The sequence below is a fragment of the Bacillus rossius genome, chromosome 18, assembly GCF_032445375.1.
Source record: "Bacillus rossius redtenbacheri isolate Brsri chromosome 18, Brsri_v3, whole genome shotgun sequence".
Taxonomy (NCBI): Eukaryota; Metazoa; Arthropoda; class Insecta; order Phasmatodea; family Bacillidae; genus Bacillus; species Bacillus rossius.
This window is the reverse complement of record NC_086345.1, coordinates 29,872,035-29,890,255: the sequence shown is the minus strand read 5'-3', so window position 1 is coordinate 29,890,255 and position 18,221 is coordinate 29,872,035. Positions and strand designations below refer to the sequence as shown.

The 18,221-nt window shown below is 42.8% G+C and overlaps 1 protein-coding gene across 1 annotated transcript; it reads right to left on the bottom strand.

The window, feature by feature from the left end:
* Positions 1 to 6,113: 6,113 nt before the first annotated feature.
* LOC134541402 (forkhead box protein J1-like) lies at positions 6,114 to 17,427 on the bottom strand. Its single transcript, XM_063384825.1, has 4 exons — positions 17,306 to 17,427; positions 10,501 to 10,649; positions 7,635 to 7,819; positions 6,114 to 6,419 (listed from the first exon to the last, which is right to left on the bottom strand). The coding sequence occupies exons 1-4, from the start codon at positions 17,425 to 17,427 to the stop codon at positions 6,114 to 6,116; spliced, it is 762 nt and encodes a 253-aa protein (XP_063240895.1).
* Between the last annotated feature and the right edge of the window lie 794 nt (positions 17,428 to 18,221).

Here is an 18,221-nt window from a genome sequence, read left to right as displayed (position 1 = left end):
AACATTATTTTTCAACATGCTTAGACAAGTACATTATAGCTTTTGAAAAACAGCTGTCACTGGAAAATAAAACATTTCACTGGAAGTTTCATGAAACAGTTTTCAGAAATATTGTCATTCATCAGACAAGAAAAAAAAACTCTTTGAGAACAATCTAATAAAAATAAAGTTTTGACTTTTTAACTGTAACAAAAGATTAATTCACAATGCCAAGTACAAGAAAGAACGTTGTGATACATTTCTTATTCCTTTGAGTGAAAATCAAACCATCAGAAATGTAAGACTGTGCTACCAACATACTCAACAAAGTAAATACACATTGCCTCAATGATCTTTTAAATGGCACATTCAAAATATTGCAAACTGTATCTTTCTTGAGAGCCTGTACATACAGTTTCTCACACCATTGACACAAACACTAACAATGCCCATGAACAACATACTTATAAAGGATACAAAATACTGCTTGTCTGCACCTCATTGTGCTGTGTGCATCAACTTGGGACGGAAGAATCCTGGTTGGCCGTGCAAGAACACACGGAGCAGTCGCGCGACGGGCGGAGGGGTAGCAAGCGCAGTTGCCAACTGCGCCGACACTTCTGGACACAACCGCTGGTAACACATATGCACGCAACGTGCCAATGTTGACTGTCACAGCCCGGCACCGGTTGAACTAAGAGGGCTGGTTCGTGTCCAAATGACTTAAAATACAAGTACTAATTGACTTGGTGGCCACTTACATTCAGTCTGTCTTTACGCTCGTTACGAGTATGAACTGGGCCAATGCGTGTTACAGTAAGCATGAACATAAGCCACACTGCGAACGGTTACAAAACACGTAAAGACTTTGTCCCGCTACCGGCCACCACGATGCAGTCAAGCACGACAGTAGCGACGGCGCGAGTGAGGATCAGCTACAGTCGTGACACAAGAGTCAATAGAGCACCGATGGTCAACTGTTTAGCGCGACGACGTCGGGACGCCGAGCTTGCCTTCAGTGTTACTGCGACAAAGCTACCAGCTTTAAGCCCGATACCGTGTTTCGTGACGGCAAGGAGCGGCGGTAACGTGGCCAGTGTTCCTGCAGGCTTGGCAACCTTGCCACTGCTGCCCCTCCCCACGCCGGCTCTGCTCCGAACAAGTGCTGCCACCTATGTGCAATATGAGAAACACATACACACACACACTAGAAGACGAAGGATTTATCTCTCTACTCAGCTCCTTCACTACACATCGTTTATCCAAGCGACAGTGGCCGTCATTTCACGTCACATTCCCCACCGGCATGCCAACTGACTTGCCAAAAGCAGCCAGTATTTACACACATGTCAAAGTCCAGTGTAGTTTCGTTCAGCCGCGAGACAGTTCGCAGTAGAAGCTACAACAAGTGGACACTTGAAAGTGAAGACTAGACTTGAGGTGAAATGTAACGCGAAAGGGCAGCTCTTCTCGTTGCCAACAGCAGAATAAACCAGCTTGCTTGATCGTAAAACTTCTATGACTTACTGGCCTTAAGACTCGGTACGGACCATAACATGGCTGGATTCAGAAGTACAACAAAGGGGAGGAAATTGAAAAATTTTCTTTTAAATCCAACATTAAATGTGGAATGTCAGGGTTAGTATTGTCTGCTACAAATATTAACAAGATAACAATGAAGCAAATCACTGCAATTCTCAGTTGAATGTCGTGTCTGATGCCTACTCGTTACTGTCGCAAACTTGACGAGACCTGGGGCCCGTTTGTAAGACAGCACGAGACTTACGTCCTCGGAGAGAGAAGTGCTTCTTACCTAGGCATGGTTCCAAAGAGGTTTTGTCCAAACCCTTGACCAACAGCTTGCAGAGAACCATTGACAATTCCAACAACGACATTCCTAAAGCATTTCCCGGGGATGTCAGTAATTAGAAGATAAACAAAGCTGACTTGGCAGCGACGAGGGAGGCAGAGCGGAACGAGAGTGCGAGGTTGATGTGGGTGGAGGGGATGTCAGAGGGAGCAGAGACTGTGGGTGGAAGCAGGACAGAAGAGGGTGAAGGGTGAGGCAGGAAGGGGGCGTGGGTGCGGGAGTACAGGAGGATAAACCACCAGCCACCAGTCTGATGACCAACTGCCCCCACGTGACCCGGTTGTCACGGAAACAACAGCTCGGCTGCGACGTGGTTGAAGTCACTTTGCTACCTCGCCATCGCTATGCGTCATGCCCGAAACGTAGCGGAAATGATTCTTGGCCGTGTATGACGCTGACAAGTTAAGAATAAATTAGAATCTACGTTTGTTAAATGGAGTCACTTACAGTAAATAGTCATTTGAAACTTTTCCACCGTGCGAACGCTTCACTTCAGCCAATATTTTGGACATCTAACCAAAATGGCACAGAGCATGAACTGACAAAGGCTTCACCTAGATGCCACGTGATCATGCAGGTGTGGCAACCCCCTGGATAATGGCCAATGCTCCCCAACAGCAGCATGTTGGCAACACTGACTCAGTGCCTACAATACCGTCAGGTCCAACCGGGTCTACATAAAGTGTATTATATGTGCTTCTCTGCTTACAATGGAAAAACGCACGATTCTCATTCAAATAATCCTGTTCTACCTACTAGCATGACCAGTTAAGATTTTGCTGTTGGCATAGAGATCTGTGCCTGATAATACTGCAGCAGGAATATTACCTTCACAGCTACGATCTAGCCTAAGTTTGACCTAAAGTATTAATGCTACTGTCTATAAAATACTGTATAAAATACATGTACTGTGTAAATACTAATATTGCACAGGATGTATATCTTACCATAATTCTTACAACACAAGAATATTATTGCTTGTTAATATTGTAAAAGTATTATTTTTTACAAATAAATTTGTTAGAATTATTATTTCCTAACATTACAGAATTAATTCTTATAAACTTAATACATTTTAATTATCAAACAAAAGGTTGTAATAACATTCACTTGACTTGAACATAATTTAAGTCATTTTCCTCAGCAATGAAGATACACACCTCTAGTAGCTTACGTTTGCTCACGTTATGTATGTAGGACTGTGATGTGTTTAGATCTCACCCAGTACAATTTTGAACTAATACCTAGTTGTTCACAGTTGATGATAAAAGTTGACATATAATACATACATATTATGTAATGCCCTCAATGTTTTAGTTCCTTCATGTTCAAATAATCACCTGATTATCACAGGATATAATCACATTCTTTTACATGCTCACGGAGTTATGGACAGGATTTATACAGGATTTGAACCCTGAACCTCGATACAGTGAATGTGATAGAGCCAGGATTGTTAAATGGCCGACTCAAGAAGAATATCATTACTGGATCTCACGTCTTTTTTTTCTCTTTGTAAACCATATTGTCATCCCCACAATGGGTTTAAAACATTGTGAGTGCATACAGTTCTAAGAAATTTCATTTGCGCTGATTGTGTATACACATGTATCTTTATTGCTGCTTAAATTGAACTTTTTTTTTTTTTTATAAAATGACACACTTTTAAAACTAATAATAAAGGCAATTAAATAAACAGTATTTACATTATTAACAATACTGTTCTGGAAAAAAATATTTTATAAACAACCACATACACTAAACCAATATCTCTCAAAAATAAATCCTACTTATATCAATATAATACTTGAGGCACATCATTTCAAAATTTAAGAATGTTACATTATTGCTAAGAATTTTTGTTGTATGATTGTGCAATGTATGTTCGATGCTGAGCGCCAGCTAATACAAATGCTACGACTTTGCGACTACTTCGAGTACGAACGTGCCGTGAGCGCTCCTATGAAGCCGGCCGCAATCACAGATAAATCCCTGCCTAGGAAAAACAAGCGAAGATGCAGGGTGTTCCACAAACCACACACAAACGTGTCCGAGTGTAGCAGCGCGTCGGGGGGACACCACGAGGGGCGCTGGCGGGGTCTGCCCGCTGCGATGTGCGTCCACTCTCGTCTCGAGAAACAGTGGCTTCTACCCGAAACCTCATGTAACCTTTATCATCTGCAGTGTTGGTGACATCAGCAATCACCTTAGCACAACCGTAATTACATTCTCTAACTTAATGACGTTCTCATGCCCAATGAATCATGAATCACACCAAATCTTGCATAATGCAAAACTGCTGAAAGAATTCAAACATGCAGCTGACATCGTATTGGACATTTCAGTATTTAGAGAAAGAAGTCTCCTCAATTTTGATTTGAAGAACAACAGACGTTAGTTGTTATTGGAGCGCAAGCCTACAAAATACAATAAAGGTGTGCAGAGGTTCGGTATAAATAGCAAATGTGTGCAGACACAACTGCAACCTGTGGTGTCGAGAGATGGGTAGGAGAGACACACAGTTCCGACAAAAATACAAATATGCAGATCTTAAATAGTGAAGCATACGTGGGTGACGGTCCTCCACTGAGCCAACACGGTTTTAGTTCTCGCAAATATAACTTAAAAAATTAATTATTTTCTTCCATAGTTTGTGCGATTTACAATTAGTACATACTATATTATTCGTAACACAAATTAATTACAACAAAGCCTGTAGCTACAGCAACAAGAATGTCGTTGTCGTCCCCTGAAGTGTCCACTTCACCCGACACGCCGCGTAATGCACACTTACACACAAACACATACGTGATGACACCCTGTGTTCAAACGTGTTACGTCACACAATTTCATTTCTCAAGCAATACTAGTTTCGCACTCCAACCAAACTACACAATTACGTGCTGAAGAGGTTTCCATGCTCCTCTTTGCTGACACAAACTTCAAACTTGATAAACGTAATATTTTGCAGAATCAAAACAGTTCAGCTGTACGAAACACATTTATTGTTTCTCTATCAGGAAAATTTTGCATGAGCCTCTTTGTGTGCTAGCATATTTGAATTTTATTTTTAATTTATTTGAAAGTTGAAATAATTTTTATTACATTTTGACTATGTACTATTATTTAATTAGATACAACATTTGTAACTCAGATATTTTAAATTATCAAACCATTTTTGCTGTATTATGTTAAAGTGAATAAGTTTTGCTTTGTATCAGATATAACTAATGAATGATTTTTTTTTTTTTTTTTAAATGTATGATTATTCAAGATAAACAAAATTATACAGATTAAACGTGAATCAAGATTTGAAGTCAAGTGTCAGATACCTTACTGCAGAACGACTAGGCAATTTCAACAATACTTGTATCAGGGATAAACATGTCTACCTTACTAGCATTCTAACAAATTCAATGACAAATCTCAGGACACAAAATATACATTTTAAAAAGTTATGCTTCACTCTCAAAATTTACAATGTTTATTTTTTCTCCCTTTAAAAGAGATAGCTTTTTACAAACAATCAAAGAAGTGGACGGATCAAAAACCCTGCAACTGTTACACTTCACCGACACACACAAGTCCTTCAATCTCGCGAGTCGGGCCGCCGTGAGTCGATGGAAGTCAACATCACTGGAATCACATGAATGTCAAAACTCTGCTCGTAAACGTGTATCATCGATACTCTCACAACTGGCAAAAATTGGAGCATATCAGCTCCAAAATTTACAACAAAAAAAGTTCTGTGTTTACAATGTCACTATGAACCATATCATCAAACAAAGCAAATAAATAAAAAAAAAAAAAGATTAAAAATAATTAAAATGTCACGGTTACCGCATTACTTGTGGCTTTATACGGGACCTCGATACCAGTCGACACGTCAACACTTAAGTCGTCATCAACAAGCTGAATTATCACTCCCTCCTAGCGCCGTCCCCCGAGTGACAGACCAGCGACCTTTGCCTGCGGGCTTTCTACGCAAAACTACAAGTTCTGCGGAATACTTTCAATATAAATATTTAAAAACAAAAAAAAAGTGTAATGAAGTTAAACAGAGGGTATGTACATTAAAAAACTATATTGCGTTGATTGCAGGAAATCATTCCTCATAAAGTTATCTCTTCAGCATTGAGGATTCTCTCTACGAAGCGAAAATGTAGGTTTTCAAGTGATTTGAGAGCCAGGACCAGTGACAACCAGGCTCCGGGGGGCGACCTCCCGGGGAGCCGGCAGGGACGCGGGGGGCAGGAGAGGCGCCTCACAGGATGTCCAGCACGGAGTCCAGCAGCTCCAGCTCGCTCTGCGTCCAGCTCTGGCACGCCAGCAGCAGCGCAGCTATCTCGTCCTCCAGGGGCTCCGGGGGGGCGGGCGGGGCCGGCCCGGGCGGGGCGGGCTCCTTGGCGCGCGGCCGGCGCGACGCCGTGCCCCCGCGCCGCCGCCTCGCACGGCCCTCCTCCGCCCGCTCCACGTCCAGCCGCCAGAACCCGCCCTTGCCCGGCTCGTTCTTGGAGCGCGGGACCTTCACGAAGCACTTGTTCAGCGACAGGTTGTGGCGGATCGAGTTCTGCAAGCAAGCGACAACCCCGGTCCGGTGATGCTCCAGCCTCGGTGCGAGATCGACAGCCCTGACACGCACATCGTGCAGGAGTGGGCACTCGGCAGCTACGAGACACCAGAGTGACAGCGCGACAGCCCGGCCGAGGGGATTCGTGGCCACAGTGAATTGTGGTATGTATTTGAAAAGTTGTGCGTGCAGTTCCATCTTTCCCATAAGGACTCGTAGGGCATAAACTCAGCGCCCCGGGTTGATGGGGGCCCAAAAATCCCCAGAAGAAACCATTTCCTTTAACATAAGTCAGTCACTAAATAAATGTTAACAAAGGTGCAGTTTGATGCCGCGCCGTAGATTTTTCATGAAAACGTCCGGATAAAATCATAACAAGTGTTTCATATTATGTAATTTAATTGTAACAATCATGCTAATGCCTACACTGATACGATGTCACAGGCAAAACAATTACTGCACAACAAACATGTGCAGACATGATATATCCATTGTGGGTTCAACCACATGAATTATAAGTCTCATTGTCACTAGCGATACTAACCTGATGGTATATGGCACAGAAGAAAGTTCAAAAGACTATCACTATAACGAGTGAATAGATGTTTTCACGTCAACAGTAAATATTGGTGTTTTCATTCAAATTTTATTTTTGAAGTGAAAACTTCTTTAGCCGCACTGAACTATTTTTGGTAGGGTTCGCGTCACCGACATGCTAGTGACGTGTTGAGCCAGACTGGCGAATCGCAGCGGCCTGTGTACATGTATACGCATATGTACACTCATACATTGTATATACTCGACTGTATCGTGTGCGTGTTGAAAACCTTTTTTTTGGATGGGTAAAATCTTGTGAGCTTGCATTACCGACATGCTGTAGTAGCAGTAAGTGAAGTTAATTTGACCGATGTGAACACATTACCTAGGTCTGACATCACTGGTAAGTCAGCCAGGTAATGAATTTTTACGTAATTTTTTTACATACCACTGTCATCTGTTGTGACTAAAAAAATGATGTAAGGATAAATGATATCATGCTGACATCGTACTGGTGTAATACCAAAATCATTTTCTTACGTACATTTGACGTAGAATTGATGTCATATTACACATTTAAAAACAGAGTTTTAAGTTTTCACTTCTGTCGACAGTCCCCATGACTGGCTATCTCTAAAAGGGCCCCAAACTGCGCGAGCGCGCGGCGAGCGTGCCCACCTGCCAGCTGGGGTCGGCCGTGCGGTAGTACAGGAAGTTGTCCTTGATCCACGAGTAGATGGCGGACAGGGTCATCTTGTTGCTGTTGGCCCCCATGGCCATGCAGATGAGCGTGGCGTACGAGAAGGGCGGCTTGTGGTCGCCGCAGGTGCGGTAGTGCTCCAGGCTGGGCAACCCCGCGTCCTCTGTGACAGCACCACACACCACGGCTCGCATCGTGCTCTCGCTGTTCAAATAACTCTGAACATTACAGAGGGAGCTAATAAACTAAATGCTGGAATATGCACATATGTGTACACTCTTGCTCACATAGTGAGAATGACATGATACTGCTAACAAAATAGATACAGAAAAAAACATTTTCAAACATGTGAAAATTTCCAGGTTAAAACTCCCTGGGGATGGAAACCAGTTGAGTTCTTGGGGTGAGTCAAGCAAACTCATCACATTTTTTTTAATGCTTCATTTTTAGCCGACAATCTCCCCTTTCTCCGACTCATTATTGACAAAGTTATTCAAGTGACAAATATACCACAACGTGTTTTGTCGCCAAATTGGCACGCGACGATCATTCCTCAAATAACCGAGACTACAAGAGAGATTCAGAGAGAAGAACCAATTGCTCTCCCCCACCTCCTTTAGTTCAAGCTTCCGTTGGTAGGAAATGTCCATTTTTCCGGTCAATAATGCTGGCTTTCATACCTACTTTTCCCACAAATAGTTTCACTGCACCATAACTTGTTGAATCGGTTTTTACACGCGCCGATCGCGAATTATTCTCCTCAAACATTTCAATTTCACTATATTATTGATGTCTGAACTGAAACACTGTAAATAGGAACTTTTATGTTATCGTACCAGCTTTCCACAGTATTTTCAGGACGCTACAAAACTGAAAGACGAGACGTGGAATTTTCCGCGGGGCTATCCTGTTTTCCCCACATCTGTGAGTACAAACCAATGACTCAAAACCCCAAAGGATGACGAAATTACATGAACAAAAGATCCTAATCCAGAAACACCAGCAGGTGATCATGGATTCTCCCAACCTTTAGAGAGATATAACTTAGCTTACATGCCAGAGACTCAAGATAGGCAGCTAAAAAAAAAATAGCCCATTGGGTTGCATTACTTCTGCTTGCCTCCTTCTTTTTCTTCCTATTCCTTTCCTTTCTGGTAGCGAGCACAGTCCTTCCTGGTAGTGTCCTTTCAGGTAGCGGCCATCCATCTCTAGTAAGAACCCTTCGGGGACCACAGCGAACCTCCCCTCCTGGTAGCGAACCCTCGGTGACTGTTGCCGAACCCCTCTCTTATCCCTTCCTAGCATCCCACCTCGTTCCTGTGTACCAAAGCATTCGGATCAGAAGAGTACAATGCAGTGGGCCCGTCAGCAGGGGAAGAAAGAGTCCCAGTTGCCATACCGGCTGGGCTACTTCAGTTCGCAGAAAGGCCTCATGGATCCTAGTTTAATCTGGTCCTCAGCATGCTTACAACTTGCCATCAGTTCCGTAATCTCCGAAGCACCTCCCCGCTGTAGTCCCTCTTTCCCCGTACTCTCACGCTCATCTCCCCACTCAGGCCCCTCTTCCTCGTCAAGATCCCTCCCTCACATGACTGCCCTCCACCGAAGCCCTGCACGGCAGACAGACCGCAGCCCTTCTCAGCCAGGCACGCTCCACTTCTGCAGCTTTCCGGCGCGAACACGTGTCCTTTCACGCCACTCTCCAGGGGTTTCCACCACTCCTAGATCCCCCCATCGCCCCTGGCCTACAACCGGGTCAACACCTCAACACTTTAAAATAGTGTTTTTGACACAACCCCGAACATAAATTTCAATGAATATTTTGTTTAATAAATCTTTGTATTCTTGCCTGATAATTTATAAATGAGTAAGTTTGGTGAACGTGTGTATTTGTCACGTGATGTTTTGTGTTAATTCTCTAAATTAATAACATTAAGGATACGAAATAAAAAAGTAAAATGTCATCGAGGTTCTTTCCTAAACCACGTCAAACTCCGGGGTTCCAACAGAGATCTTAGTAAGAAGAAGAAGAATTCAAATTTATTACTCGCCAGTGAATCGATTGTTTAGACTACTGAATAACATTCTAGAACTTTCTGTAACCGTCCCAAACTTTCTATTTAATTCTAGAGAGTTGACTAGAAATAGCACCTGGCAAAGTAAAGTAAAATACTTTGCACTTGGTTAAACTTTCTGCACCTTCTGTACTGTTTACTTGGTGGCCATATTTGTTTCAAAGAACTAAAAGTAAATAAACTCTCCAAGGCCTTGAAATTATTTGTTAGTGTATATTATGTTATTTTTCAGGGATTAAAAATCTTATCGCTCAAAAAGATTTGTTATAAAGTAACGGGAGAAATATATTTACCAGTTGAGAATATTTTTGAGATAATTTAAAACAAACTAAATAACTTCATTGTATTTGAGAAAAGTAATGCGATCAGATTGATTACTTTTGTATTTTTTTAAGGAAAGTTTGTTGTTTCTCTATGTGTATATTTACAATTCAATAATTTTAATAAAAAAATTACCAATAAGTATTTCGGACCAGATGGGACTGACAAAAGTTTTATAAATACTAACGACAAAAATCGGTGAAACGGAATCATATGAGGTAATAAAATCTCGGAAAGTTTTTCTAATACAAAATCATTCAAAACTGAATTAAAATCAAAATGTATCGACCACCATTTTGAATACATTATTATAACAAATAATACTTCATTTTCCCTTTAATGTAAATAATTTTTCGCATAAAGCAAGACAAACAAGGGAAAAATTGAAAACGGGTGGTGCTGGGCACCGGGCCGTTACCCTTGCTGGACAACTGCAGTGGCCGCGCACCTGACTGAGCCTGCGGGGGGCGGCGCGCCGGCGAGGAGGGCAGGGTAGGCAGCAAGGAGGGGCCGCCCGCCAGAGTGAGGTTGTGCAGCCAGCTGAGACTCGTGAGGTCCACGTCTTCCTCTGCCTGTGCCTTCATGCCGGCAGCATCCCTGCGCAGCCACAGTACCTGGGCTACATGACGCACTATTGGCTGCCTTGCAAACAACACACCACTCAGTAAGCAACGATCAATAGCAAGGTGCTTGAAGCATTACCCTCGGATTGTAGCACATTGTAAACAAACTGATATCAACCAGATTGTTAGCACTGAAAATATTAGTTTGTATACCATCATGAAATATAATAGATTCAATTATTACTATTTGTTACATTTTCTGAGGGAGATATTTCAAGATATTCGGGTAATGTAGCTGATAATCACACAACTGTACTTCAGTAAGGTAACAGTTAGTCCGCCGTTTTAATAAATGGTGCCCTGTGCGAGGCTAGAAATTGGTTTCAGTTCATTCTAGTGGACATTTAACAGTATAGATACAACAGTTACAGCAAAAATCCTAAATATAGCAGCACCATCGTGCGAATTAAATTGTGTTATTAAAATTTTTAAAGTACTTTTTATGTTGCAATTTTTCCTTGTTATGACCATTAAAGTGTACAAATGTATTCCAAGGTAATTTCTCTATCAAAGAGTTTAATTTAGCAACCTTATACATTTGGCAAGTCCCCCGATATTTACTAAATTTACTAAATTGACAATATACGTGTTATCGGCTATCTGGACGGATGCATCGAAAAGGTGAAATCTGTGCAAGCATAGAATTCGGGCAACACACAAGACACATAAATTAGTTCCCTAAAAATAATAGACCGGCTGTGTCCTATCGTGCATTAGGAATATGGTTTGGGTACAGAAATAGCATATTCAACAACAAACACAAACACATATTATTCAACAATATTTTTTATATCTTGGAATTCCGATTTAATTCTGTATTCTCATAGTTGTAGTCATTCTGAAATTAAAATATTTAATGCTAAAAATTCTACAAAATATTTTAATAAAATTATAAAAATATTTTAATGCTAAAAATTCTATAAAATATTTTAATGCCAAAAACTATTTTAAAGGAGAAACTACATGTACATTCGGTTACTATTAATAACAATTGTACTATTTTTATATATTAAATAATATAAAATTATTAACAAAACCAGTTGAAACTATTTACTTCCCCATAGTGGTAAAAAATGGAATATTATCAGAATTTATACTTGGTGAAATAAATATTGCATTAAACTGTTATATTTTCTTCTTTCAAATTTTATTTTTCAAAATACGCTGTTTCCGATATATTTTACATAAAGTTGTGTCTGAAACCTTTGTGCTCTATGGCCTAGGAGGAAGTCCCGTGATGCCCGGCATCTAGCGTCGGACACTCGTACTATCTCCGCAAGTCACAACGGATTCCGTTCAAAAACTTTTGAAAACGGCGCGGGGAAGCGTAGCGATAGAGTCGCGGTACGCAGTTTGCAAGTGACGCAAAAGGTCACGGAAGACGTGGTTCATTGTTGTTTTTGGCAGGAAAACACTGCATCAATAAATCCAGGTGAGTGTTTGTGTTTAAATGTTTAAAGTAATAGTTGATATTAAATGTAGTGTTCCATTATTATTCGTAGAATGTGAAAAAAAAAATTTGATTTCGAAAATAATTTTGGTATGGAACACGTAATTTTGGCGATTCAGTCCTATAGTACCTGACAGTAAAAAAAAAAAAAAAATTCTCATAAGTATTTATACTTATTATAATAATTGTTGTACGTTGCTTTAGAGAATAGAAGAACGGAGAGAGCTCATCAAAACAAGGACAGTGTTAATAGAAAAAAAGAGCGTAAATACTCATTAAAATGCATACTGCAAACTATGACGAGACATGCTTATAACACACCTGCACATTGGCATGCATTTTCACTAGCATACTAGCAGTTTTGTGTACTTTATACTTGGCACTTGCATACCTGCACACTCGCACGATTGTATAGGTAGGTACTTGATAATAATAGCACATCATATCCGGCAAACCTGGCCAGTACTTACGTCCTCACAAGTTAATATCACTGTAAATTAATCTCAGTACCAAAACAAGCTCCTATTTTACAGACAACTTTTATTGTGTTAGTAAGGTTTTAATTAATGTATACCTGTGATACAAAATTCCGGAATATTTACGCACCAGACTGGAAAATCCTAGCACCTGGTTCCAAGAGTAAAATTATCGTACATTGTTATCATGAAAACAAAAGAATTTTTTGATTAAACGTGTTATTTTATTTCACTGCGTGAAGGTTTAACATTATATATATATATATATATATATATATATATATATAAAACAAGTATGTGCGTGGAGTCTTCACGCCGCAGAAGTGAAACATCTTGCTTATTAGATATATAAATAATTATGACTCTCTTTTATTGAACATATAATAATTAAGAATATTAAGGATGCGGTATGATATCAAATAAAAAAAAAAAAAAGCCATTTCCGCGCGCTGTACTTTCGAATCTGTTCACTTGCACTTTTTGGCGCCTCTTTTGGCGGTTTATTCCCACGTTTCCTTTGATAATACTTCTTATCTGCTTGCCTTTTTATTATTTTAGGAATGATGTTAATTCACGATCGCCAGCTGAATAAAATTAAAAAAACTCTCCAATCGACTTATAAAGTCTAGCTCAAATGTTTATACGTCCTTTTTGTCATTTCAAATAACAGTCTTCACATACCAAAAACCAATTATACTTATAAAGCTAACCTCTTAAGCCTACGAGTTTTTTTTTTTTTTACATTTTACATAAAAATGAATGAAACTTTTAAATTTAATTACACAAATCAATAACATTTTTGCATAAGAATAAATACATTGCTGATACTTTAAATAAAATAAATATGCTAGCGTCAATCATTAGCCGTTATGAAAACTGAGTAGACAAACACAAGCAGCGTTACGTGAATTCCGTAGCACCACTGCTGCGTCATTTCTACCTCTAGCCTGCCGTCTTCCCTTCCAGCCGTTACAACTAGCATATACTCCCCCCCCCCCCCCCTCCTTTCCAAACATCTTGCAATTCGACCGTAGCGCATGCGTTGGAGTGGCGTCGCCGCTGACGCACTCTCTTCCCCTAATGCGATCGGAATTTTGTAATGCTCGAAAATTGTAGCACCCCCAGAAAAGAAGTTTCACTTCAAAAAGTACATCGAATTTTTCTATGCTCATAATGTCCCCGCAATATGGACATCAATAGGAAAAGTAAAATAAAATTGTATTATCTTAAACTTAATGTGCTGTTCAATACCTATTTCAAGTCATGGTTTCGTATTAGCAAATAAATAAATAAAATGAATAAAAATGTTTATATTGCCACGTAAAATGAAGCTATTCCACAGGAAATTTGATCGTAAGCATATATAAAACTGACCTGTGGATAATTTACCAGGAAAGATTATCAAAATATGTTTTTAATAAATGAGCAAAACCATCGTCAACATTTAAGTTACACGTTGGGTCAATAATGTTTGGAAAAGTTTATTTTAATTATTTTTTCGAGGGAGGCTTCCGTTAAAAAGCAAACAGCTGAGGACTCCCACGGGTCTGCTTCGGGGTACGCTTGAACTCTGGCACAAGCCACTGGTAATCGCAGTAGCCAGAGTGATCTGCTGTGTGTTTGACGGCCACTGTGTCCGGGCTGGAGTCCACGAGGCCTCGCGACCACCGACCATAAATAGTTGATGTGACCGCTGACGTCACTATCGGCCGCGATCAATATCCTGCAGCGCCTGGTGCCCGGGCGGATGCAAACCGCACATCTGCCGCGCTCGGCGGGTTGCCGCGCGCTACGAGCCAGGGGCTAAGCACTGCGCCCCAGGCGGATGCAACTCGCAAATCTGCCGCGCCCGGCGGGTTGCGGAGCGCCACGGGCCAGGGGCTGAGCACCGCGGCCCCTGGCGGATGCAACCCGCACATCTGCCGCGCCCGGCGGGTTGCGGAGCGCCACGGGCCAGGGGCTGTGCACTGTGGGTTGCCGGGCATCACAGGGACTTCTTGCTATGCTTACTTACTGGCTACGATCGAGGAGAGGAGTTTATCGCACATTCGCCTACGGCCGATTGCAACGTCTGTGACTTGTCCGGAGATAGCTTTGGCCCGTGAAGCATTATTTCACCAAGCTCGGAGCCTGGAGAAGCTACAGTGTTTTGGGAAACTTCGTGGCACGTAATACAACTGTCTCCTCGTAATGAGATAGTGTACAGCCACGTTGCAACGGACTTCTTCATCGGCACCGCGGATCACGTGACGAGTGCTGGAATAACCAGCTCAACAAAACACGAGAGTGGGTCACGTGAGGCACGGATGGAGGCAACACTGTCAGAGGACACGTGCGACAACAGCTTGTTGTTGTTGTTTTAAATCCTGGGAGGGGGGGGTGTCCGGACCCATGGACCTTGTGTCGGGGATCCCAGAGGCCACTGAACCCGCGAGTGTCACTGGGGACGCCGTGAGTCAGGGTCCTCTCGTGTGATCGCGGACCGACAGGTCGGCACGTGCTCTGGCAGGTCGATACCTGTTGCTGGCTGCTCGGGTTGCGGAGCGCCGCCATTTGCCGTCGCCTGCACGCGAAATGGCGCGCGGTCACGCAGCCTGCTAGCCCCCCCCCCCCTCCCCTCCCCGGGGCGAGGTGCATACTGCACACTGCCCCATGTGCTCATTCGTAGCACTCGGCATACGGCATTTGGTAGGAGTACTTCCGTGAATGGAGCGGAAGTCACACGTAACGGAAACGTGTAACCACGGTGCTGCCATCTGGGGCGGATGACGGTGAACCAAGGTTCACAAAGACAAAGGGAAACTTTACAGTATTGACTGTTTCGTGAATTTTAACAAGATGGGCAGAATGTTTTACAAAATTTCATTGTCGAAAATTATGTCTATGGCCAAGCCAGGTTTTGGTTTAGTTTTTTTTTTTCCAAGTCTTTATCGCTTTCATCGGAGCCGTTTCATTATATAATAATAATCTATAAGAAGCTAATTTGCTATGATGTTCTTGTTCTGACTTCGCTTCAGTCCTCGGAGGGAGGGTCCAGACCTACACCCTACCGGGTTCACGTGGTGCCAGGCAGTCAGGCCTGCATCGAGACACTCTCTTAAACCCACTTCTGCTGTTCGGAACAACTCAGCGAGCGGACGACTCAATCAGGGTCAGTTTCAAAAACAAGTGCTGCGGACAAGGAAGGGGGGGGGGGGGGTAAGGGAGATATATGCGAGATCTCATGAAGGCATTATGTTATTTATTCCTGGTGGAGCAATGGGAGTTGTTACAACATCGGGAATCACAAACCACAAAGGCTCTTCCTCTCTCTCCTCCCCTCCCCCTTTTCCACTCTGCTTATACTCCTGAATGTAAATGTCCGAAACCCTTGTTGATGACGTAATTGATTTTTTTTTTCCATCAAAATTTTGCGATTTTTTTTCAAATCCACTTCTGGAAAAAAAAATTTGTGTATCCGCCATTGGTCAGCTTCTGAGTAATACAATAAGAATTGGGGATTAAACGTTAATTTTGTTACGAAGCGGCCGGAGGTGAGGGCCGGCAGGTAGGACCGGCGCAGGCAGGCGGTTTCCTACGGAAAACCCCTTTCTGTTGGAGGGGCTTTACACTACAGGGGAAGCCCGTCCGTGGGCCTGCCCGGAGTCCGGGGCGCCTCGCTGTCTCTCTGGAGGACTCTGCGGGTTCCAAGGCCACCGTCGCGCGAAGTGTCGTAACTAGGACGCCGTTGTTCTGGCAGCTTCGAGTTATACGTCGGTGGGCTCTGGTGACGTGGCACTTGTGAAGGCTTCGAGGCCTTCTCTTAGGTGACGCCGGCAGGTATGATTAAGGGGTGGGGGGCACTCTGTTGAGGAGAGAGAGAGAGAGAGAGAGTCAGGTGGCGATACCGGCGCAACCTCGGAGCGATACAGGAGTGAAGTGACGAGGGTGAGAGACCCCCTTGGCGAGCGATAGAGGACGGCGAGTGACTGGTGCAACAGGGATGGTGTTGTGTGTGCGGCGGACGAGAGAGTGGTGCGAGGCAGTGTGCTGGGACAGAGGTGCGCGGTGAGAGACGAGCAGTAGAGCCCAGCTCCAGTTGGGGAGGGGGGGGGGGGAAATTGAATACTAGACCTTATGAAACAGTGATCAATTTGTGGACAGTCATTTACCCTATTATTGTAAATGTAAGAAATAGTGCAATTATTTAGTTAATAAATAAACCTTAGTTAATTAGTTTGTGGGCTATACTTTTTTCGGATTTACAGCTGCAACCTTGGGATACCAACACTGGAATCTGTCGAACATCTAACGTACATCTGTGCTGTGGGCTGATTTCTGTTCGCGGCTTATCAGCGAACACTATTTAGCTAACAACAACTGTTTAATGTGTGCATTTCGAAGATAATTAGTTAAATATATTTTAAGGTGATATTTATTTTCAAAGTAATGCTTCGTTCCTAGGAGTAAAAAAAAAAACGGCTTAAAAAGTGCATTTGGACAGAAGTACATATAAGGGTGTGTGTATAGAGGAGGGAGGGGAGGAACGATTGCAATGTTACGAACTGTGTTGTGTGCGTACACAGCTTCGACTTGTGCGCCGTGCGTGTGCAGCTGTGCTACTGACACGAGCATTGTTGCGGCAGGAGCTCCTGTCCGCGTGGCTCTGGTGCACTCTCACTCTCACTCGCTCACTCTCGCTCACTCGCTCACTCGCTCACTCACCTTGAGCGCGCGGGCCGGTCAGCGCTGGAACCTGTCCTCCATGGCCGGCAAGATGGCGACTGTTGGGCGCCGAGCGCCGAGCTGATCGATGCTGGAGTCGCGCGGCGCATGCGCACGGCCATCTTGCGGCATGCGCCAGGCTTGGTACACGTACCGTTACAATGGTGCAACGGTCATCGTCGTACGACAATGTCTACCATTATGTTACGATCGTAATTTTTTTTATGACGATGAAGATAATGTAATTAACAGGTGCTTTGGGTTTGTCCTAATGTTACAAAACGTTGTCGGTTCGCTAGGAAATGGGGATGAGCTTGAGAAAGATTACTAGAAAATTTTTGATAAATATTACCGTTACAGGAAGTGACGTGAGGGGTGGATGACTGCGTCACGGGGTTGACCCTAGGTCACTAGCGGGAGTAGGGAAGACGTGAAGGGTAGGGGTAGTGGGACTCCAGAACAACCACTGTATTGAATATTATTTTTTGACAAGTTTTCTTCACAATTGAAATTAAAAATATAATTGATATGTCACACAAAAATCTCAGGGAATAGTAATTTTTAGAACTGCGAAGTTTACATGTATACATTTGTAATGATATTGCTTAAGCACTAAAACGCCATCTGAAATAAATTATTTCGCGATCTGGGTGATGGCAGTTACCTGACTTCGCCGACTTTTCAAAATGTGGACACCACTACGTTGGGACGTCTCACAAGACAGCAGCCAATGATCCTGGAGGTAACTGAACCAGTGCCTCCACATTAGCAGACAGATTATAGACCACGTGTAACAGATGTAAAACAAGCGCCAACTCGCAGTCGGCCAGTTTGCAGCCTGCCTACACCCAGACAACGCCAGGCAGTGAGCACAGGCTGTCACAGCTCTACTCGGGAACACAGTGAAGGTCGACTC